Source organism: Euleptes europaea, chromosome 6, assembly GCF_029931775.1.
Source record: "Euleptes europaea isolate rEulEur1 chromosome 6, rEulEur1.hap1, whole genome shotgun sequence".
NCBI lineage: Eukaryota > Metazoa > Chordata > Lepidosauria > Squamata > Sphaerodactylidae > Euleptes > Euleptes europaea.
The window spans coordinates 88,953,509-88,978,829 of NC_079317.1; the positions used below are offsets into that span (position 1 = coordinate 88,953,509).

General features: G+C 41.9%; 1 protein-coding gene and 1 non-coding gene across 2 annotated transcripts in view; one reads left to right on the forward strand and one right to left on the reverse strand.

Annotated features, from left to right (window-relative positions):
* Positions 1-3,001: 3,001 nt before the first annotated feature.
* The window catches only part of SERGEF (secretion regulating guanine nucleotide exchange factor), an 83,833-nt gene continuing 61,513 nt past the window's right edge, over positions 3,002-25,321 (reverse strand). The window contains exon 11 of the mRNA XM_056851947.1: positions 3,002-3,168. Within this exon, the coding sequence (XP_056707925.1) occupies positions 3,002-3,168 (167 nt within the window). The remainder of the gene's footprint in view (positions 3,169-25,321) is intronic.
* TRNAT-UGU (transfer RNA threonine (anticodon UGU)) lies at positions 19,143-19,214 on the forward strand. The gene has a single exon. It is a non-coding gene; the product is annotated as a tRNA-Thr (tRNA).

A 25,321-nucleotide genomic window follows, 5' to 3' on the forward strand; every position in this document is an offset into this window, starting at 1 on the left:
CAAGCATAATGGCTATTAATCCGGGAGAAAATGATTTTTCACATAAATTGCCAACTTTCTCACTCTCTTTAAAGTTTCACAAGCACAAAGAAAATACAATCATGGAAAGGAATCGTTACGATAAATGAGCATCCCGGAATGCAAAGGAAACAGAGCACAGAAAAAACACGGAAAGGCAGGAATGAACTGAACACTGCAGAATGAAGGAACTCTGAGACAACTTGGGACAGCTGCCCTTATTTTAGTTTCCTCTTGTACCATAAAAATGTACCATAAAGCAGTAGTTTTTCTTTTATTCTTTCAATAAAAGGTGCAGTTTCTCTCAAGATATGCTCAACAGTCTTCTGTATTCATTCCATGCAGGTAAGTAGAGGTAATAAATATTAATTCAGGAGGAATAACTTCATGGAGGATATGGCCGTTTCAAATTCTTGACAATTTGAATTCTTCATCAGTAGCCACTTGTGAATGTTACCCTTCATGGGAATTGAACTATATCCAGCACTTTTTAATTTATTATCAAGATGTGCAATATAAGAGGAAAATGCTTGAAGGACTGATGAAGAATTCAAATTGTCAAGAATTTGAAATGGCCGTATCCTCCATGAAGTTATTCCTCCTGAATTAATATTTATTACCTCTACTTACCTGCATGGAATGAATACAGAAGACTGTTGAGCATATCTTGAGAGAAACTGCACCTTTTATTGAACTTTTTCCATTCACCACCATCCTAGAGATGATTTTGTGTATGTGTGTTACAACTGTATGAATGGTTCTTTTTGTATATTTATGAAGTGCGTATTGTATTAGACACTGTAGCATATAAATATTTGTTTGCACTTATAAGTATTCTTCACTCCTGTACTGAATTTTTTATCTTTTGATACTAGTACAGTGGTGTCTATTTTCTCCTCCAATACCTGGAGGTTGGCAACCTTAGGGTTCAGTGGCTAGGATGTTAGGCATGTGAAAAAACCAACTACAATTCCTGCTCTTAAGCTTGTTGGATGCCCTTGGACCACATCCTAATCTAATTTATAGCTTCCTGAGGTCCTTGGAGAAAGAACAGGATACAAATTATTCAAATGCATAGGTAGAGATCACTAGTGATAATCAGTCTTCTTTCACTTTAATCCAATAAACAATTCCAGCAGTTTCCATAGCAGACTACAGCCTGGTACATACTTTGTCCATGTAGACCTACAATGTGGCAAGGGTCCCCAACGTGGCGCCAACAGCTTTCCTGGTGCCTGCCAAGTGTCTTTAGAAAGTGGGTAGGGCCAAGTGGGGCCTTTGCCCATTGGAGAATTTATTGGCCAGGCAGATGTTTTAAAAACTTTGTTTTGGCAGCAGCTGCCACCACAGCACAAGGATCTTCACTGTATGACTTAAGGTAAGATGCAGCAGATATTTTGTGGTTGGTTAGGCATCACCGCAGAAGCCATTTTGTGGCAGCTGTTCTGTTGCTGGGTCCATAACACTGTGTCAGAATTCCAAAGGCGCACGCCGACTCAAGAAGGTTGGGGACCACGGTCTACAAGATACTGAGAACATCTTACTTTGAAACATCCAACAGTACCTAACCCAGAATCTACTTTCCCCCACAACCTGAAATCGTTCAGGCTAGAGGTCACCTATAAAGTTGTTTTTATTGAAAGTTACTTTATTAGACCAACCTTTTTCCCCCTGCATCAGCACTGGGCAAGGCACCAGACTTCCCTTTACTGTCAGATAATAGAAAAGTCTGTTTATTAGGATCAATACCTTTGCTGCTTACTAAAGCATTTGTTTTGTTGCCTTACAACCTTGTCATTCAAAGCTATTTGTCTGGCACTGTGGATGCAAGATTCTTATGGAAGCCATCTCCTGTTCAGCAGTGATAACCCGATGATAGCTTTTGATCTTATTCAGACTTTATCTTATTCAGAAGATATTATCTTATCCAGAAGCCTTGGTCCATAATGTTTTAATTCATCCAACCAGGGCTACAGCTACTTTCTTCCATATATTTGGATGAGGCTTCAAATAAATGACTGGAAACTCATAGTGCATTCCTGAGCGGAATGCCTGCGCCGAGCGTAGGAGGCAATGCAGTGGTGCAGCCTCCAAAGGAGGTTTTGACCCCACCGAAACCTCCTCCTGGCTCAAAATCTGTGCAACCCTCATAGGGTTGCACAGGAGATATGCCACAGGAGTTCCAGACTTGCTTAGGTAGTTTTGTGTCATGTCAGCCCATATCTGGGGACCAGAGTAACAGATGTTTTACCGGTTCGCTAGACAATAAAACCAGATTGCATAATAAATCACTGTAACCCTATTCGGAATCAGAAGCACTGAGAATATGCCCAATTCAGACACAATGACCAAATCATAGAGACATATGTAATTATACTGGATCAGACCATTAGTCCATCTAGCTCAGTATAGCCATGTCTGACTGACAGGAACTCTCCCAGGCAGTCAAGGATCTTTCCCAACATCTGTTCCCTGAGACCCTTTAACTGGATGTACAAAGTACTGAACCAGGGACATTTTGCATGCATTTTCCACTGAACCCTGGCCGCTCCCTCCAAACATGGTTCGAACCGTAGAAATCTGCTGGGAGCTTGACAGTCTCCATCTCCATCTCCATCAGACAATCTCCATCTCGCCAAAGCGCGTACCAGTTCTCTCCAGTGTTCCTTGTAACCCTAGTTTGCCATGGCGACTGAACTGGGCCACAGACAGTCTCCTATTCCATTGCTTTCAGTGGGACTTAATCATGATAAACCTTTGGCCGGGTTGTGCCTATTTAGGTGAAAAAAGCTTTTATTTCAGTACAATGAATTGTTCATTTTTTAAAATGAACTCTAGGCAGCAATTTTTCTTTTTGTTTGCTTCTGAACTTGCAGTCAGTGTTGCCACTAAATGCTCAGAACTTCACAGGACACCCTATGAAACTGTAAATATACCAATGGTGTCATACTTAAATTTTGCCAACATTTCTGTTGTAGAAGGTCTAGCCTGGAAAATAGCAATAGGCCATGGAATGTCCAGCTCCACATCCAATTAAAAGCAGCTTTCCAGAACTAAGAGCACCAATTGGCTCAGGAGAACAAATGTTTGCTTCTGTTCCATTGCCACACATCCCATGTTCATTCCAACCCCAGGAGAAACATTGACCACCTAGGAAGAAAGGGAGAAAAAATTGAATCAAGACATTCAAGCAACAAAGCCATCACACAACCCTTTCTCCTCACCACAATTAAAATCAAACCACCAATTTAGCAATCGCCATAAGCCACACTGAGCACAGTATAAGATAAAGCGGAGTCTCTGTGATACTTACTCTTTACCAACTATCCACAGAATTGGGCTATTAAGTCTGTTATGCCATCACAATTTTCAACAAGAGTATAAACAAAAGGGGGGGAATCATGAGAGCTGGGTTGCCATTTTTATAATTAGTTATTTAAATCGTTAGCCAAATTGCTCAGTTATGAATATTTTTATGGGGAATTAGCAAATAAATAACTGGCAACTGACGTAACTAAGCAGGACACAACCTATGTATACCAGAGTCCGTACTTCGACCACAAAACAAGGCGAAAGAAATGGATTTTCAATTAAATAGTAGAGACGTTCACCAATGTGGCAGTTTCCCTTTGAAGAGGGGCAATATTCACCTGATCCAGTAGAGGATGTCCGTGGTTCTGTGCAGCTAAATGATGAAAAATGGGGGAAAGAGGGGGGGTTCCTGGGACTTGACCAGCAAGGCGGGAGGATTGCGTGGCAAGGCAGTGCTTACCCAAACCAACAGAGTGACAGCCAGTATGAGAGGGCAAAAGGAATGTAAGTTATGCTGAGAGCGACCCGAGTTATACTTTTTCTGGGGTGGGGGATGATGGGCTTACCCCCTCATGGTTCCCATGGCAAACAAAAGTGGACAAAAGCATTAATGGTCGGCTGCTAAGGTGGGGCAGGGGGCAATTGAGACAGGCTAACCTACACCTATTGACTGCGCAATTCCGGGAGACTAGGGAGATGATCATTGATGGGATTATCAGGTCGGACACAAAGACGCGAACAGCTGCATCCGGGTGAGTCACTTCCTGGTCGCCTGAGGTGCGATTTCTCGGAGGCTTCCAATGAGCCATTCAGCATGCAGATGGAGGGGGTGGTTCTGGCTACATGTTCCTTGCGAAATGGCTTCTACTGGAGACTCGAGCTGGATCACAGAAAAATGGAATCCCTCTGGTTCACTCGGAGGGCCTGCCTGCCCTTGGTTTCTCCTTGCCTGTTTCACTGAGTGGTGCGTGAGCCCTTCCCTTTGCTCTTGGGGGTTTGGCACACGTCTGGAACGGTGACAACACGTGTATAGGTGGTTGCCAGATAGCACAGTCCGGGAGATGGGAACCGTTTGGCTACAAAATAGCCCAGTGACAGAATATCTGCTTTATGTACAGAAAGTCGCAGATTTACTCCCTGGCATTTCCAGTAAAAAAGATCATGTAGCAGTTAACGTGAAAGACCTCTACCCAAGACCTTGGACAGTAGTTCCAGTCAGAGTAGACCAATAATCTCATTCATTATAACAACTTTATGTGTCTCCACTGAACACAAAAAAGTGTATGAATTTTAAGTCCCCATGGCAACATTCCAGTATCACCCTGTTAATAACAAACTCGATAATCTTTATGTCTGTTTCAAGGACAACAAAATGGGCCATATTTCCACAAAGAAAGATCCATTAGCAACTGGCTGCTCAGATTACAACTAGGGTTGCCAACCTCCAGGTACTAGCTGGAGATCTCCTGCTATTACAACTGGTCTCCAGCCGATAAAGATCAGTTCACCTGGAGAAAATGGCCACTTTGGCAATTTGACTCTCCCCTCCTCTCCCCAAACCTCACCCTCCTCAGGCTCCACCCCAAAAATCTCCAGGTATTTCCCAACCTAGAGCTGGAAACCCTAATTATAAGGGCAATTTGAACGGGGCCTAAGAGTTGTTCAGCAGTGAAATGGGCTACCTAGGGAGGTGGTGAGCAGCGTTTGGACAAACACTTGTCAGGGATGCTTTAGGCTGATCCTGCATTGAGCAAGGGGTTAGACTAGATGGCCTGTATGGCCCCTTACAATTCTATGATTTTTCTCTGTATTCTGTGTATTATAATTGTTCAACTGTATTGTTCAACTGTATTAGGTGAACTGAAAATTATACTGAATTATACCAAAAATTATTCAGACAGAAAGAAAATGTTGACTGATGTGATTGTCGTTAAGGAATACTTTGGAGAGAAGAACTAAAATTAGTCAGCTGCTTCTTTTATTTCAACCATATATCTGAAACAAGAACTGGAAAGAATATAGAAAAGAAGCTATAGAAAAGAAGTTTTCACACTTCTTTCCAACAAAACTAATTGTTTGAGAAAAACAATGAGACAAGAGGCTCTCCTTTCCTAGCCTCATTCTACTGATCTGAACAAGCAGAGTCTGCATTAACATCTAAATCCATGGCTGGCTTCCCATGAAATAAATGATACTCTTAGCCAACAAGCAAATGGTGTTTCAGTCTCCCCAGCAGCAATATAGGACAATAATATTCATTCACCTTTGACAGAAAGTCTGACCTCTTGAAAGTGGCTTCCTGCAACAGCTCATGCATTTTTAATCTGAGAGACCATAGCCAAATCCCCTTCCTTCATAAAATGCCCTTAGGTACCAACATGATATCATTTGAGAACGATTGTGAAAGTCAGTACTAGTTTTGCATCTGTTCAGTTAACATGTGACTCCCTTGAACTGAATAAAAACAGTTATAAAAACACTTTTCATAGATGTACAATTAAAAAAAAAACTCCAAAGCTTTTCTGATGGAGAAAAAACATTGTTTGTTTAAAACATCCTGAAACCGAGGCATGGTTAGAGGAAAAGGAGGAGTGGGCTTCAAATCCCAAGTTTGTTTACTAAGCTGTAACTTGGCCTGCATGAGGATCAAAATACTACAAGTGGGGGGCTTAGAAACTCCCAGTGGGGGGGTCCCATCTTCCCCTCCCCACTGCTCACCTTCCATGCCTTAGCCAGGTTTCTCCTTTGACTATCTGGAGACCTGTGCTACTGATCTGATCTTTAAAACCAACCTGTAATTAAATAAACCTTTTTTATTTGCATACAACACCTGCCTCTCAGTGATCTCCACGTTCTTGCTCACCACAAACCTTATCTCGTGGCAGCAAACCCAAAGTCTTTAAATTTGCGACCCTGATAACATCTGGTAACTGAGGGGATATTTAACAGTTCTAAACAAGCCTGCTTCCTCAAAATCATAACAGGCTGTGTGGGTCCCCTCAGTTCCAAGAAACGACCTGTCACAAAATGCATATAGAAGATGTCGAGGAATATGTGGAAGGTTCTGCACATGAATTCAGCTGTATTTGCAAGTACAAGAATGATTTATAAAAGCAAGAGGGGCTCAAGCATATTATTGTGCCCCTATAGCCTTTAACTGAGATCCAGGGCATAATATTAATAACAATTGCAATGCTATTAAAGAATGATCATTATATCGTATGCTGACAATGTGCGAAAACGCATGATCGCTTTAGCCTCCTTTATTCCCTGTTTCAGCCAGGATTCAGCCAGGATTGAACGCACGTTCGGCGAAACACATGCCTTCGATCCTGGCTGAAACAGGGAATAAAGGAGGCTAAAGCGACCGTGCGTTTTCGCCCATTGATAGTGTATAATAAACTCTAGCTTTGCTATAAAATGGCTGGTTTGAAATTCATGGCTGACACCCACTTAGCAATGATTTTTCAAAGGCACACAGCACTTGAAAAAGGCAGGCTACTCATTTATTAATTGCAAAAAAAATTCACATTAAAAATTTTTTAGTCTAAAGAACAAAAAGAGGTTTTAGGTCCCCACCCTTTTCTTCATTAAATATCTCTGCAGTCCATTTTAATGCAGCAAAATCCAGGAAATGGAGAGACACTGGATTGTTAACAATGTAGTTCTGCTGAATCCAACCCCCCTGCAGCACATGATGCAGGCTAGGCTGCTTGGAAAGAGTGGAGATGGCTGGGTTGCTATGGAAACAAGAAGACAAAGCCTTTCGCTTACTCATCCCCAGCGATCCACCCTGTCAATATTGTTAAAGACTGCTAATAAAATTTTAATCAATTATGGGATCAGAATGAATTTCAAATGACAATTTGACACCAATCTCCCAGTTCTGATATAGTCAAGCTCTTCCTTTGTTGGCAACCCTCAACCATGTCCTGCCAACCTGCAGCACTCTCCAGTTCAGCTACTGGAAGAGATCGTTTTTACTCAGCGCAAGCTCCCAGGTTCCTACTTCAAAGTATGAGTGCTGATTGATATGATTTGTAATCAGATTAACTGATGAACAGGCCCTTGCCCATTTATCCCGTGCCTGTTCCCTCAAGAAGCTGTGAACTGTGAGGAGTACAAGTTCTGCATAGATTATAACAAGCTGGCACTTAAACAGGAATTCGTTCCAAAATAAAATTAACCACCGACTTAATCTATTCTAAATTACTTCCTTGAAGTTATGGCTTCTACCTAAAATTGGCTTGTTCCCCAAACAGTCTTCCAAGACATGACAGACTCAGGAACTAACAAGGCGTTTCAGTCATCTTAGAAAAAAACCAAGGAGAGTGGCCGATGAGCCTTTTTGCTCAACCCAGTTAGAGTTATTGAATTTAATATTGAACAAACCCTCCCAAAAGCTTGAACAGAAGCTCAACACAGAGTGTGGTATGGTGGTGTTATTTCAAGGTTACAAAGGCATGAGTAGGATTCACTATATGAGAACCTGAAAGTAAGGACTATGTTTCTCCACAAGGATGACTTGCTGAAAACTGTTCATGGACATCTCATTTTCCAGTTACAGAGACAGCCGTGAGACCATCTCAAAGCTGTGAAGTCAAGGGCTTAAGAGTAATTGGCTGCTGCAACCTTGCAAAACCTGCAAGCTTCTACCTAGCTTCCCCTCCCTCATAATATCGAATAGAGTTTTCCTCATATGGAGACATCACAACTTCTGTGCTTCCCAACCTTGGTTTCAGATCATTGGTTCAAACGTCAAAGGTATTGATTATGGTTCACGACCAGCAAATTCAGAAAAAATATAAAAATTGGGAACAATTAAGAATAATCATGGTACACATCAACCACAAATACAGATAAACGTACTGTATTTAACATATTAACACTCCTTAACAAATAAGGATTTAAAATCTGTACCACTCTTTAAATTAAGAACACTTCTTAGTTTTTTTGAGGTTATAGACCTGGGCACAAAACCTGGCAACCCTTCGTGTCGTTTGATGGTTTTTATCCGATACGAGATATTTTATTTCGATTTTATTAGATCTCCCTGGGAATCTTTCCAACAATGGCCCAATAGTTTCACTGCGGATTTTGTTGAATAAAGCGCACTCCAGCAATATGTGCTCAGTTGATTCAATTTCTCTTTGTCCAGATCATTGGTTGCTCAAAACCGGACTGGTAGATACAGAGATTGTGAGGATAGCCAGATGTGCTCCTGTTACACATTTATCATTACATCTAATTTGGCCAATGACCCTAAATTTAAATGGCTTGAAAGGGGATTAAACAAATTTAGGAAAGATATGAATATCAATGGCTGTTAGCCATGTTCACAAAATGTTATATTCAATTATAGAGGCGTTATGGTTCTGTGAATACCAGTTGCTGGCAAGTCAAGCACTAGAAGGTGGATTCTTGCATTTCACCCCTGTTTTCAGCTTCCTAGAAGCTTTGGGCTGGCTATTGTTGGGAAAAGGTACTAGATGAACCCCTGATCTGATCAAACTGGGCTTGTATATACCTGTTCTTACTCAGTGATAAGGAAAGCAAAACACCTTATAGAAGTATATATTTCCACTCCTCCTATCATACCTGCAGACTTTATAATTAACAGAACAGAGAGAGGCCTGGTTTTGCAACGTGCATTACATCACAAAAAGAGGCTGTCCTTCCCTAATGACATCTACCTCCGTCCTTTGACTGAAGGTGGATCTGTACTATACAGATTGTATTGCCTTAGTCTGTTTTGTCGGGATTAGATTTCCGTGGGTTTGTCTGTTTCTAGCCCCTGAGGTTATAGAAACAGGGAAGAGTGTAGGAACAGGGCTAGCTTGAAAGGACAGGTGCATCTAGTGACATCTGATGGTACTTTATTTCAAATCTTGATATGCCTCAATCACCAGCCTCATATACCCATTGCACAGGAGCAAAAACATTACACAACCCTGTAAGGGAGGCCCTGAAGACAGGGCAAATAACCACTCATCACAACCTTTGGATCCCTTCCCTCTCAAGAAATGAGCAAAACCATTCATTGGGCAGGAAGGTAAGGTGGGGTGTGCTATTAAACAGCATCACTGTGAACTCTAAAGCAGAAACCTCGCTGCCATATGGATCTGCCAAGGCCTCCTCAAACAACTGAAACTTTATTCTCCCTATTACAGCCAGAACTCTTCAAGGGCAGCATTTTAATTGTCCCATATTATTTTCCAATGCAATCCACCATTAACATCATATATTATTAGTCATACACTGCATGCTAAAAATAAATAAAAAGAAAAGCAATAGCAGCTTAATGCATTAATGCATCTCATACAACTGTCTCTCTTCCACAGGCAAATTGAGATAGAGATGATTTATAGTTAAGAAACCTACATGCAAGAAAAATGGCACAAGAACATGCAAGAAAGAAAATATAAGAGAAGGTGCAGCAAGATCAGACACATGAACAAGGAAAAAAGCTTCCATAAAGAAATAAACATTAACGTGCAAAAAGAACTGGCAGAGAGACAGAAACAGGAGGCAAAAGATGACCAAGCAAGGAGCATTATTATTATGATGATGATAATTAATTGATCCACAAGAGAAAGCAACTCACTCTCTCCATAGCAACATGATCTTCTCAAGATGAGGACTAAAAAGCAAAAAATCCCTCTAATATAATCTTCAGCTTTCATGTTTATAACAGTATTATTAGTTTAACAGAAAGTAGGAACAGCAGAGAACTCCCCAGCTATATTTTCTTTCTTTTTCAGAAATATTCTTAAGGCCCAGATTCTTTATCCTTATACAAAATGAAATGTTAACTACAAACATATATTTTAGCAGATTGAGAAAACTCCCACAGACCGCTTGAGAAGGCAATGGTTATGCACTATAATTATTCTCCCTAGGTCTCCCAGCCACATTTCCCCCAACTCTCAGTCCCTTGCCTTCAAATGTCCTTACTGAAGGGAAATCCAGATTTTTTTCTGTGGCCTGGACCAGATCTAGTGGTGGGGATTGATGGGTGTGCTCTTAAAGCAGCTGGCAGCTAGGACTCTAGGCATCATCCGTTAGTTCAAAAGTAGCATACTTTTGGTGGTGGAAAGTGCTATTAAGTTGCAGCTACTGTATGGTGTGGGGAAGGCACTGGCAAACCACCACGCAAAACAAAAGTCTGCCTAGAAAACGTTGGGATGTGACGTCACCCCATGGGTCAGGAATGACCCGGTGCTTGCACAGGGGACCTTTACCTTTACCTAATGTATGGTGACACTGTAGGGTTTTCAAGGCAAGAGACTAACAAAGGGGGTTTGCCATTGCCTGGCTCTGCGTAGCAACCCTGGACTTCCTTGGCAGTCTCCCATCCAAGTACTGACCAGGGCTGACCCTGCTTAGCTTCCAAGATCTGATGAGATCAGAATAGCCTAGGTCTATTTAGGACCCATCTATTTAGGACCAGCAAATACATTTTAATGGTTATATGCATGCCTTCTCTCCGCTACAATATATCAACATACACAAAGTTGTCACTGATCTGTTTGTCAGCCCATTTTTCCACCTGTTTGTGAGAGACTCTTTTAAGTGTCAGAAATATTTCTTCTTACTATTCAAGATGGCTGTCAAGGTCATGCCCCCCAAAAAGGGGGGCAACCATTTCTGATGCAACCATTAAAAAGGTAAAGGTCCCCTGTGCAAGCACTGGGTCATTCCTGACCCATGGGGTAACATCACATCCTGACGTTTCCTAGGCAAACTTTGTTTACGGGGTGGTTTGCCAGTGCCTTCCCCAGTCATCTTCCCTTTACCCCCAGCAAGCTGGGACCTCATTTTACCAATCTCTGAAGGATGGAAGGCTGAGTCAACCTTGAGGCGGCTACCTGAAACCGACTTCCGTCGGAATCGAACTCAGGTCGTGAGCAGAGCTTTTGACTGCAGTACTACAGCTTACTACTCTGCGCCATGGGGCTCCTAGATGCAACCATTACACCAGATTATTCACTCGTCGATTTCAAAATGTCATAGAACCCAGCAGCTCCTTGAGAGTGCCATGCTAATTTGGGCAAACAATTCAGTAGTTATTTATAAAGCCATCAAGCATTATTAGAATGCAGTGGTCGACAACTTCACAGAAGCTGCTAAATGCCAAAGAAGGCATTTTGTGCAGCTTGTATCAAGAGGCTCATTTGAAGACGGAGCCATAAAGGTTTAAATACTATCCATGCAGTATTTATAATGGATTAAATATTCTAATTACACAAATGGAAAATTCTGAAAGTTCAGCTACTATATTTCATCAGCATCTGATCGTCATTTACATAGTTTTGTGCATATATTCTTTAAGCATTTACATAGTTTTGTGCATATATTCTTTAAGCTACCTCAGACCTGCACCAGAAATCGAATTGACTATCTGTTGATTATGTATGGATTATGCCAATTGCAATCTCTTCTATAAACTGAGGAAGGGTAACAACACTGATACACACACAAACTTAAATCACCCTTGCCCAAAACTACACCAGTTGCAACAGTTTGGAATGTAATTCTATAGCCATGGAAATGTGATCACTGCCACACTGCAAATCTAACAGCAGTTTCTGCAAACAAATGGAAATAAATATGCAGTTGTGAACAATGCAATTTCCCACAATCTCAACAAGAGGCAACGAGTTCCCGAGTGCAAATGGCTCCATGGGGAAAGGAAAACCAATAAAAACAGAGACAATGATTTATTTGGGAAAATAAATGGCCACAGCTTTATTGATTACAACAGATGAAGCATTGGCGGAGCATAGGGACAGATCCAGAGATCAGGTGACCACCATGTCATCCGATATATCGATAGCACGATAGAACAGCCCAACCCGCATGTTGGGCTAGCAACCGGAGTGGCATATAGGTGGCACCACCAGGACATAGATCTCTGAGTGGAGCCTACACCACCTGAGAGTGGAGTAAGTAAACAGCCCCTGAGCTGGGCAACAATGCTGTACTCCATCCCAAGACCCCTTATGGGGGTCCCCAAATGGGGAAGGCAGGCACGCAGGCACCTTCTCCAAATTGGATTAGTCCTGATGTCGAAAACCGCCTGAGCTGTGACGAAAAGAAAGATAACAACCAGAACAGAGGGAGGGTGGGCAGGACTTGTCACCACCCCACAAAAAAAGGATGGTGCCTGGGCGGCGCGCCCTTAAATATGCACAGGAGGGGGTGGAGCAGCGCGGGAGCGCGTCATCCACCCCCAATGCCAACAGTTCCAGTGCCCGTCCCTGTACAGCAATAAGCTGTGCGCTGGACGGGGAGGGCAAGAACGCCCAGACGTGCAGTGAGGGCGAGAGCAGCAACACTCGCTCACCCCGCCCTTCAAATCCTCCTCTTCCCCTAGGAACTGGGCCCAGCAGGATCGCAAGGAGCGACCCAGGTAATTCTTGGTTGCTTTCAGTTTCAGACTTACAAATTCCTACAAGGAAATTACTCAACATAGGATATACATTAAAGCCTAGGGTAATCACATATCAATTTGTGATGATGCATTAGCAAACCACAATTGACTGTTGCTTCCAAATCTGTTTACATGTACAGTCATTCTAAAACTATTTTGGACAAGGATCACATTAATATCTGTATACACGTTACAAATGAACTCTTGAGCGCCATTCCACAGATGCATAGAGATAGCTAGAGAATAATACAAAATCCTTGTCAGATATGGAATACAGATTCTACATCTAATACTGGTTGCTAATAGAATATACTCTATGACATTAAATGCTTATATGTTTGCAGGATCAAGAACTTACATCTGCAAGTGTCCCTAAAACTTTCTATATATTCAGCAACTTTTGCCTGAAATTTCTTATATTTCGCAATTTGAGCTTTTGTAAACCAGGATTAGAAGAAATGAGTGCTTGAGAGAATGTGTGTGTGTGTGTGTGTGTGTGTGTTAAAAGCAGAAGCAAAATCTAGTAGCTGTTTTAATTGATGTTCATTGATGTAAACTGCTTCGAGGTCTTAGCCAAAGAGAAGTGGTATAAAAAACAAACAAACATATGTTTTCAATAAAGCTTTCTTTCATTTTAAAAGATCCTTACTTGGGCTAACGTTGGACCTTGAAATGATACAAATATATCAGCAACCATCCCTTGTTACAAACATTATGGGACAGTGGTCACAGAAAAAAAATTACAATATTCAATCTTGTATTATAAGTGCACAGGATTAGCTGTAGAATATGTGTGGTGCTAACGTGTTCATTTTAAAATTAAGCAGATGAGTATTTTTACCATTTCTGCAGGTAATAATTACTAAATAGAAATAATCTGACTAATTTGGTGAAATAATAATATTTCATTAGTTGATAACTCAAAGTAGTTCACGAGTGATCTGTATTTTCAGGTTATTTATTAAATAAAAATATTACATTAAAATTTAATCAGAACAACTGCCTCTGGGCTGCATGGACCAGCTTGTTCCTTGCTACAATAAATGAAACACAAACAGCCGGTGGTACCAGGTCTAGTGAACTTCTAGTTCCTAAGGATCAGATCCTAAGGGCCCTTACTGATGTTGCTGTGACAGGATGGAAGCCAACTTCTCACACCACTAAGGATAATGCTACTATTTTCAGATCATATGAGAGGACATCAGTATGTTGCTCCTTCCCATACCAGAGTTTTCACAGCCTTTTGAAAGCAATGTTAATATGGAAAGCAGTCACACTGTGGATTCCTCCCATGTGATCCTGGGATTCTGGCATTACCTGTAAAGTCATTGTGAATTTTGCTTACTTCAGATATATTAAAGATAAGGGGGGGGGGGGAGACCAGTACGTATCTGTCACATAAAACCCCATTATAAAATGTATGTCTGCTTATACCCCATGACTCAAACAGTTCTATATTTAGAATTGTCAGCAGAATCACAGCCATTCCCAAATAGAAACAGTGCATACAGTGGAAGTCCAATGAAACATGAAAAGCAAAAATAGTAGCAAACTATCAAGCAGGTATTAACTGAAACATCCCCCCCCCCAAAAAAAAAGATGTGCCTTGTAAATCTGTTTACCTTCCTAGTTTAAGGGAAACCATGACTGTATTTGCTGAATGCTGTCGCCGTGATTGACCCAACATGACTAGAGATTAAAGTAGACAGCCAGGCCCAATCCAAAATAACTGCACAAGCAGTTCTGTTCATCCACAGAGGCTTTAGTAATTGAGGGTTGAGGAATCACTCTTGTTTTGAATGGCACTGCATTCTCTATAAAGGAGCAAATCCACAGCTTCATTAGATTCATGTCTGCAGGCAGAGGTAAAGTGCTCTGACCAAGGTAGTACCTTCACCAGCTCGGCATACAAGCAAGACAGTGGGTAGTAAGTATCCTATGATAGGCTGGAGGAGGGAACTGACAGTCTTTTTGGTGCTGGCTGTTCTCTCAGGTTTACAAGACATGCATTTTCCCAAAAAGCACTGGAACTTCCTATTTTTCCCAATTTGGTTCCTCTAGCCAAAGCACTTGCTTCCCTTCAGTTCTTTTAGATAGCAGTTGAAAGAACTATGTGAAACTGAACTGGAGAGAGCATGAGAAAAGTAATATTAGCAATCACCTGTACCATGGAGCTATCCTCCAACTTGTGGCTGTTCCATGGGAAGAAGAGCCCCTTAAACTGGTAGCCAGACCCCTTATGCTCAAGGAAAGCTTCAAACTTTGGCCATTTATGCAGGGTCAATTTTGATGCTCGCTCAAAGCTCTTTTTAAAAATGTGACCTTTAAAATGCCTATTCACGGTCCCGATGCAAAAGGAGAAATTACACACACACACCCCACTCGCCTGCTCATTTGCTTCGGAGCAAACACAAAAGATCGCGTTAAAGGGGCTCTTAAGAAATATGAAGCAGGTATGCACCGGCTTCGCAGTCACTTCCTGAATGACGGTTCAGAATGAAAAAAATTTTTAAAAAATGTGCGGGGCATTTCAGCCTGGAATGCGCTGATAATTACCAAGCATAAATAGCCAATGTTTAGTTGAGAGGTAGGGTACAGGTCAGTGTTAGTAATATGACATAGTTTGCAGTACAACTTCAAGTGTACTTTCTCATTACACCTCCCAAAAGATACATACGAGAAATAAAAATCAGACAAATTGTGAATCTCTGCCCAGGTTGGTTTTGACAAATTACATTCCCACACCATTTGTACTCGGGAAACGTACTCATTCTCCAACTAATGCCTTCAGGCAATGCACCCAGTAAAGACATTCATCAAGAGAGACACTAATTTGTTGGTACTGCTCTGCTGTAAGCTGCATCAAGAGCCTATAGGATGAACCATGGGCAATGTGGGTTTTATAAGCCCTGTTGTGCTAGCCAGTGGACAATCTAAAGTCATTGTTTGTGACAGGAATGTTCTCAGTCTCTCTAATCACATATCACATCACCCTGAGAGACCCCGGTGGTTAGAAATGGCCATTCTGGTAATGCTGTCAAACAAGTACAAAAATTGAAACTTCAGCAAATCTACGGTAAATAAAACATGAGACCACAAGACATGCAGATCACACAATAATAGAGCCTTCTAGACACATAACAAGGATGTATTTACAAGGCTCAGATGTCTAAAATATGAGTAGGTTTTACAATATCCTAACACAGAAATTAACTCTTGATAAATCAAATCCTAGAAAAAAATTCTTTGTCTGAAGGGAATGTCTTGTTAAGCATTTTAGATTTCTGTCTGCTGAGTGCACAAAACTTTTCTGAGAGGCATGAAGATGATAGAAATAAACTGAGTGGTTTAACTTTGAATGCTATAAGCTTTAATATTTCTAAACTTGTGCTTGCACAAGGGACGTTTACCTTTATATACTGCATGCCCTTATCTGTGGATACCTAATTCTGAAGACGGGGGCACACTTACCCCAAACAGAACCTTGGGGACTCCCCCAAGTTTGCAGAAAAATCTGAAAGGGTTACAAAATACACTGAGGGGTTAAAATCCCCCCTCCAAAAAAAGCACCATCTATGCATGTGCAGACAACACACATAGCTCCTCCTGCCCCAGGCATCATTGTCGGCAACATGGGGGGATGAGCACTGGTGAGCCCAGCAGCAGAGTCTAGGAGGTGCACCAGGCCCAGCGTGGGTTGCCAGCAGCCCGGGGAGGGGGTGGGAGGTTCAGCGGCCCAGAGCTGCACTGGGTCTGGGGTTAGATTAGATCCCCCTGGAGGTCCTTTCCAACTCTAAGATTCTATGCTTTTAGCAGGTCCCCATGTATATGACCAGAATTTCCACACTGTTTCTAGTACCCAGCCCTAAATACAGACACTTAATAAAGACAGTGCGCCAGATTGTTGGCCAGGACCTCATTCTATCCCTGTGATCTTCAAAGGTCCCTAGCAAGCAGTTCAGTTAGTTCTGGGGGAAGGGGCCCTTTTGCTGGGAGTCCGGCATGTCAATCACTTGTACAACCAAAAGAATTTGGGCTGCATCAAATTTGAAACAAATTCACAAACGACATATTGAAGTGGGGAAGAATTTAAACCAGCCATGGTCTTATTATCTTCTGCACTGATGTTAGGAACAAAGTCCATCAACTGGAAAAGACAGTTGGTAAATCTGTATCCATCTGTTCCCTTCCCTTATGTTCAAAATTGAACGTCAATTTAATAGGGACTCGAGCCCCAAAGGAAAATGACATGTTTTACATTTGGCTGTATCTTTGAATGGCATTTTGTCCATGGAGAACTCCACTCTTTTGCACATGCAATGGTCAAGGAAGACAGAGACATTTATGTTGGGCAGGGTCTTAAAGTCATCTTCTTGATGGAGTTCTGAATGTTCTCTGCCACAGACTGTACTACATGCACAAGAAAGTGCCCTCCTGTCTTTGTGGCACACATGATGAGCTAAAAGGAACAGCCTGGCTGCATGGAAAAGAGTCTGAAATGACTATATTCACCATATGCCAAGCCGGCAGTTTGCTTTTTTTCAAACAATATTACGAGTTCCCCTGGGAGAAAGCGTCTTTTACTCCCAAAATAAAACAGAAATACAGCTCCTCGCCAATTCAACAGGGGTTTAATTGGAACACTTCTGTAAAAAGAACAACAATGCACAAACTTCAGTAAGCAGAACATGGGGTAAAAGAAAAGCCAGATTAAGTCCATAGAGATTACAGGTATCTTCACATCTGTTGTCAAAGACGTAGCTCAATTTCATCAGACACAGTGCTCCGTTATATTGCAAAAGTTAGGATGGCCATTGTTTTTTATTCAGTATTAGAGAAAATAATGTCTAATGGAAAATGCCATCTTGTACCTCTTACTTGCATATTCTCTGTCATTTCTAGTTTACCACATCATGAACTACTGTCAGATCCATAGGACTGGAAGAGTCAAAGGTGCGATGGATGCTAGCCAAATCATTTACTTGGCTTCCTCAGGCTAGAATCACTGGCATGTTTTTATCATCCCAGTACACAAAGCTATATATGACATATTTTTGTTAAAGCTTTCTATGCTTAGTGATAGTAGCTCAGAGCAAACGAATGGGGTCAAATTATTGGGCAGATTTAAGTTGATTCATGCCAAGTTAAAGTACTTCTTTATGATCTGCTGAAATAGATTCTTTAAAAAGAATTGGGTGTTAGACAGCGATCTTCCAACTATCATCAGCTGCAATCCTACGCTAAGTCACCCAAAGTACTCTTGATTTCACCGCAACTAATGTTTATTTACTTCATTTGTACCCCACATTTCTCCCAAATGGGAACCAAAGGCAGCTCTCATTGTTCTCCATTTTATCCTCACAGCAACTTGCGAGGTCGGTTAGGCTAAGAGCGTGTGATCGCTCAAGGTCACCCGGCATGCTTCCATGGCCGAATGGGTATGCGAACCTGGATCTCCGACCCTACTCTGACATTTTACCCATCTCACTACAGTGGCTTTCAACGGAGGCAATATAGGAAACCAATAAGTAAGGCAGAAAGGCTACTTTTTGCCTTTGACAATTTATTCCAGAAGCCAGATATTCAGCTATATTAGTCAAAAACCAGAAACCAAAACAAACTCTCATAATCTCCACTGTTCTCGTTCATTTAAAACCAACAGTGCATGACTTTACATGTAACATCCATATTTTAGAAATTTCGCATATACATAATGAGATATTTTGGGGATATCTTAAGACTTAAGGGCTTTAGGAGGGCTTTAAGAGGGGAGTGGACATATTCATGGAGGAGAGGGGTATTCATGGATATTAGTTAGAATGGATACTAGTCATGCTGCATACCTATTCTCTCTAGCATCAGAGGAGCATGCCTATTATATTGGGTGCGGTGGAACACAGGCAGGATGGTGCTGCTGCACTCGTCTTGTTAGTGGCTTCCTAGAGGCACGTGGTTGGCCACTGTGTGAACAGACTGCTGGACTTGATGGGCCTTGGTCTGATCCAGCAGGGCCTTTCTTATGTTCTTATGACTAAATTCATTTATGTTTTATATATACTCTATACACATAGCCTGAATGTCATTTTAAACTATATTGTTAATAATGTTGTGCACACTGAAGCATCAATGGCACTGCTGAGGGCCTGTGAGTAATGCCCATATGCTGGCTCAAAAGGTCCGGTTTTCGGATCAGTCTGGATATTGAATGTCCGGATAAGGGATACAGAACCTGTACCTTAATTTTCAGACACCCAAGCAGCAATCCTAAGCAGGTAGTCTCATTCTATTTAACAGGGCTTATTCCCAGGAAACTGTTCTTAGGATTGCGGCCTCAGTGTTGCAACATGCAGTTCCTGGTGCTACTATGATTGCGTAGGGAGGGGCTGCAGCTCAGTGGTAGAGCATCTGCTTTGTATGCAGACGGTCCCAGGTTCAATCCCCGGCATCTCCAGTTAAAGGGATGTGAAAGACCCCTGGCTGAGACCCTGGAGAGCCGCTGCCGGACTGAGTCGACAAGACTGACTTTGATGGACCAAGGGTCTGATTCAGTTGAAGGCAGCTTCATGTGTTCATGTGTACTTTAATTAACTGCTCAAAAAGCACCTTTTAGATCTCTGCCTAGGAAGAAGAGAAATGGAAAGGAACATTTAAATTGGTGTTTGAAGCAACTTTTAAAAATGCCCTCACCCAAGCCTTGTAATGTTTTTAAAGGTAAAGGTAGTCCCCCTGTGCAAGCACCGGGTCTTTCCTGACCCACGGGGTGACGTCACATCCCAACGCTTACTAGGCAGACTATGTTTATGGGGTGGTTTGCCAGTGCCTTCCCCAGTCGTCTTCCCTTTACCCCCAGCAAGCTGGGTACTACCCTCTCTGAAATCCCCAAAGCAAATATTTACCTAGGTTCTGTTTTGCTCTGAGTCTGAGAATGAAAAGCCCAGCGGTCTCCCAGTGATGGCTTTACAATGAAAAATCCAAACACTGATCATGTGACGACACTTAATCTGGTTTCTCCTCCTCCGAGCTGCCCTATTATAAGAGGAAACAGGCCCCTTGAGAGGAGGGGGAAGACTGTTCATTTATCAGTCTGTACTACCGCACATCCCCTGACCTATTTTATTACTAAAAATAGCTCTTCTTAGGTCACTACTGCAAATTGAATTTTGCTGCTTCATTGCCCACTGCAGTCTCACGGAGCAGCATGCTGCCTACACACACACACATATTAAGAAGGTTAACCCGTGCGGCACTACACAGATGCAGCCAGTCTTCGAGAAAGAGCAGAAATCAGAAGCATGTTACCTGATATAATCTTTGACATCCAAGCCTGAAATAATTATTAAGCAAGCAGCCCAGGTGAGGCTTCTCCATTTTATTTTATGTCTTCCATTTGATACAAAAGAGATCCTGAAAGATGGCTCACGCAATTTAACAGACTGCATTCGTTAATCAAAACTGTTAAAATATATAAATATATCCAAATGAAAGTTAGTTTTTTTAAAAAAAATCAAAACAAAAACCCGAGAGAGAACACCGCTATCAAAACAACTATCCCAGCAATAACCAGCCTTCAGAAGGCATTGAAAAATGAAATTGTTTTTGCCAGCCTCCTAAAAGCTTAACTCCTTGTGCGAAGAGTTCCACAATGAAAAGACACAGTTTAAGATAAGCTAGGACCCATTTGATGACTTAACGTAGGGAACGCCCAAATGGGAACATTATTTTATTATTTTTAACCTACAAGATTTGTATCCCGCCTTTCTGCCCTTCACAAGGGCCAGCTAACAAATTCAAACATAATAAAATCACACTTAAAAACATTAAAAACAACCGAAAACAACCAACAACACATCACTAAAACCATTAAAACCAAAACTAAAATACATATAAAGACTTTCCCTTACAAAACTCCATTTTCAGGTGAAAAACAGAACCTGCTTGACCATAACAGGCAAAAAAAACCCCCACTTGACCATAATGGAACTGGTAGGTGTCCAGAGTCAAACGTAATTCTGTACCACTACAGGGCCACCCTGGTTCTCTCCAGTTCTCTCGCCAGCATGTCCTTACATGAATGATCATCTCAGGGCAATTATGGAAAGAAAAATCTTCTTAATGGTAAGAATAAGGTCAATTCGACATCAGGTGTGCTGTTCGTCATGCAAGAAGGGTGGATTTCCTCAGGGAAAATGAGCAATCTGCTCCTCTGGAATTGAGACCATCAGTGTTGAGTACCATACCCCACTGAAGACAGTTCAAATCCCTATGCATAAAATGCATTCATCAGAGTTTGTAACTTAAGATTTACAAGTGGGGCCCTGTAGGAAACTTGCGGGAGTACCTATCCAATTCCCCCCACTTTTGTTTCCTCCCCTCTCCCCTGCTTGTCTCAGTCTCTCACTCTTTCTCCCTCCTCTACTACTTTTCTTACTCTCTCTCCTCCACGCCTGTCACTTTCTCTCTCTTTCTGCCCACCCCCACCCCATCACTCACTCTTTCTGCCCCCCATCATCATCCTGACCTTGCACGCCGTTCCCCCACCCCCAAGAAGTACAGGTAGGATTCCCAGCTGCCCAAATGACTCTCCCAGAATCACAACAGATCTCCCAACTACAGAGGTCAGTTCCCTTAGGGATGCCAGATCCAGGTTGGGAAATTCTGGGAGATTTCGGAGTGTAGCCTTGGGAGGGGGAGGTTTGGGAAGGGAAGCAACCTCAGCAGGTATAATGCCATACAGACCACCCTCCAAAACAGCCATTTTCTCCAGGGGAACCGATCTCTGTCATCTGAAAATCACTTGTAATTCTGGGTGGTCTGAAGGTTGGTAACCCTAGTTCCCTGGAGGAAATGGCTGCTTTGGAGGGTGGAGTTATGGCATTATACCCTTCTGAGGTCCCTCTCCTCCTCCAACCCCATCCACCCCAGGCTCCAACCCTCAAATCTCCAGGAATTTCCCAACCTGGAGTTGGCAACACTATCTCCTTCCCACCCAACAGCCAACCTACCTTTATCTGCCACTATGTCTTAGGTTTTTGCACACACACACCCGCCTCTGCTCTGGAAAACTTTCTCCACAGTGGGGACCAAAACAGCTTATATCATTCTCCTTTCCTCCTTTTTATCTGCACAACAACCCCGTGAAGTAGGTTAGGCTGAAAGTATGTGACTGTTGAAGATCACCCAGTGAGCTTCCACAGCAAGACGGAGATTTGAACCTGGGTCTCCCAAACCCTGCTCTGAAGCTCTAACTGCTACACCATACTGTCTTTCATAGGGTGGCTGCTGTTCAACAGTAGCAAACAGCCAGGCCTAGTTGGGTCATGCAAGTTAGGTGGTATCAAGTCACCCAAAGACGGCTGCCGAGCCTAAAGTTGCCAACATCCAGTTCAGACTTGGAGATCATCTGGAATTAAAACTGAACTCCAGACAACAGAGATCTGTCCCCCTGGAGAAAACTGGCTGCTCTGGAAGGTAGACTCTATGACATTAAACCCTGCTGAGGCCTCCCTCTTCCCTCCCTAAACCCTGTCCTCCATAGACTTCACCACAAAGTCTCCAGATCAGTAGACTTCACCACAAAGTCTCCAGCAACCCTAGCCAGGTCTGGCACCAATAAATCCTTCCTCAAAGGCAAAAATAAGTCTGGAAAGGGCCCCATCTCCTCCCCCTGTTTTTTTTTATTTACAGAAACGGAAGCCTGGAATCTGTGATTGCCTAGCAACGGCCACTGAGGGAATCCATTGCTTAAAGCTACAGGAGCTCCTTTCATCATTTTTGGGTTTTTATGCCCCCCAATGCATTTTTTTTTTAGATTTCACATTTTTTCAGCAAACCTGGGGTCCCTTTCAGGCTTGTAGAAAGATCTGTCTTGCCTGTTCACAGCTCCATTCACCAGATTTAAGTATCCAAAGATTTGGCCAACTTTGCTATTAGAAAATAAGATGGTTTATACATACCCGAATCAAACTGTATTAACTGGGTTGTATAATATTGTAAAGATAGTACTTCAAAATATAAAGCATACTAGGGGTTAAAGAGCTCAGACATTCCAACACAATTTTTACTAAATTCTGAGGTGATATCAGCCACTATTCTCATAATTTTATGGCCTATATCCATGGCCAGAAACGATAAAATGACTGACAATTCACCAACAAGGAAATCAGAAGGGCATGGCCAGGTTGTCATCTATGGATCAGCAACTTACAGATACTTACATTTGTCAAGACATCTATGATATCTCTGTCTCATGAATGCTTTTTAAAAGCATTAAATTGTACAAGCCCAAAACAGCAAGCATTTACCAGTTATGTAGCCATCTGGTTTGTGAAACTGTCCAGTTTTCCAGTCTATAATTGAATTGTCCTTTAAAAGCAATTAAGATAAAAGCTCTTTGAATTCCTAAATGGCTATGATTTTCTGTCAATCAGAAGTAAAATTCAAAAAATGTACTGAGACACACATGCAAGCTACAGTCTGGTTGCTTCGGAGTTATTATAGGTAGGGGGGAGGGAGGGGGCAGAAATGGGGTTTCTTGGCATATTAATAACAACTTCCTAAAGTGTGAATACATTTATACGCTGAAAAGTCAGATACTTTGTAAGTACTTGCTGAATGTCTTTTCTTTCTTTTTGCCTGGGGCCATACTCAACAACAAGATATTGTTTGTGGTGGCTTCTTGACAAGTATGCAGCATATAAAAGTCACACTGTGCATAAATTAAGCATGCCACTGGCTTCTAGCATAGTTACACCACTAGGGACCACCAAAAGCTCCAACTGCTATAGGAGTCAGAAAGAGAGAAGGATCACGTTCCACCGTGCGCTGTTCCAAAAGCACATTCCCATTAAACCACCAGCACAGTTTTCAAACAAGACAGAAAAGACTCTGTTGTGGTTTTAACTGAGTTAACAAGGAACAAAGCTAAAAAATAGGAAAATGGGGGGGATTATATGGCCTCCCTATCATGGTTTCTGATAAACTGGCCCTCACACACATACGAGATCCGATTGACAGCATATTTGGAATCAGGACAGAGCCATCCACGAGGAAAAACTGCCAGGGACCTTCCACTGTAGAATGAGAGTTGCAAGAACCATTTCAAGCAATTTTAAATTGTTATATCAATCAAGTTTTATTTCGATACAATATCAGCTCTGAATAAAAATCAAAGTTAGGTGAAAATAATAAAATAAAATAATAAGGGGTGGGCGCCCCCCTGACCACGGGTGTCTTCGAACCCGTGCGTATCCTCCAATGAGAGGGGGGGGGCCTTCATCCCAAGCAGTCTTTCCCCATCTGGTCTTAACTTCATGGCAAGCTGTTATTACGGCCAAAGTCCACAGCAACTGTAGCCACGCAGCAGGGTTTCCCCCTCGGCGCACCATCCCCTTTCCCTGTCCTCCACCCACCCACCCCCACACACACACACTAAAAGCTTCTCAGACTGTTTACATCTCTCGGGACACAGCCTCTCTTTGTGTTTTAAAACACGATACTAATAAATTTGGTGCAAGAACAAAAATTAAAAAATAAAATAAATAAAATAATAAAAGTTGATGATTCTGGGAGGGATGATTTGAAGAAGAGGAGGAAAGATCAATGGGGAAAGGTTTTCAATCAGCCGTTTATGAATCCCACTAGACTGGAGGCAAAATTTGGCTACTTGAGAGGTTATCTCGCAAGTGGAGTCTGCTAAGAGAAGGGAAACTTTAGCTTCTTCCAATCTCCCAGGGAAGAATGACCATATGGGGAGAATGTACTGCGATCTTATGTCGTTGTAGAAGGGAAATTGTTATCTCATATTCCAGCTACCTTTTCCCCATTCTATCAGATGAATGGGCTGCAGCCAGGCTTTGTAACCTTTCATTTTCATTTCTTCTATTTTTAACTTATTTTATTAAGAACAAACTTAGCAGTGATTATTGTGAACTGGAGCATGCAGTAAACTCAAATGTTTTGCTTATCTACAGGCCACTGGGTCTTTTATATACGACCAGTCTTGAGTTTATTTTCACCACTTGGACATTTATAGATGTCAGGCTTTTTTGTATCAGAGCAAACTGCTGTATTTCCCTTTTCCATAGCACTCAAGACCCAATTTTCTAATAAAAAAAAGTCAATGCAATGTTGATTAACATTTGAGTTACCCTCTGGGAAATAATCAGGACACAAGAAGGAACACTGTCAGAACAGAGAATGAGCCTAAAAAGAATGAGCCTAAAAAGAAAGTCTGGTTACATTTGTGAGTCCAATTAGTTTAACACACAAAATTATAGCTCTGCAACACTAAACTGGTAAGAGAAAAACAATAGGCAGAACTAATTATTTTGCTAAACTGTGATTTTGTAAGTCTAAGTTACACAATCAATATTGTTCTTCTCAATCTTTACAAGAGGGCTATATCTATATTTTTAGAGCCAGCATGTTGTAGTGGTTAAGAGCGGTGGTTTGGAGCGGAGGACTCTAATCTGGAGAACTGGTTTGATTCCTCATTCCTCCACATAAGCGGCGGAGGCTAATCTGGTGAATGAGTTGGCTTCCCCACTCCTACACATAAAG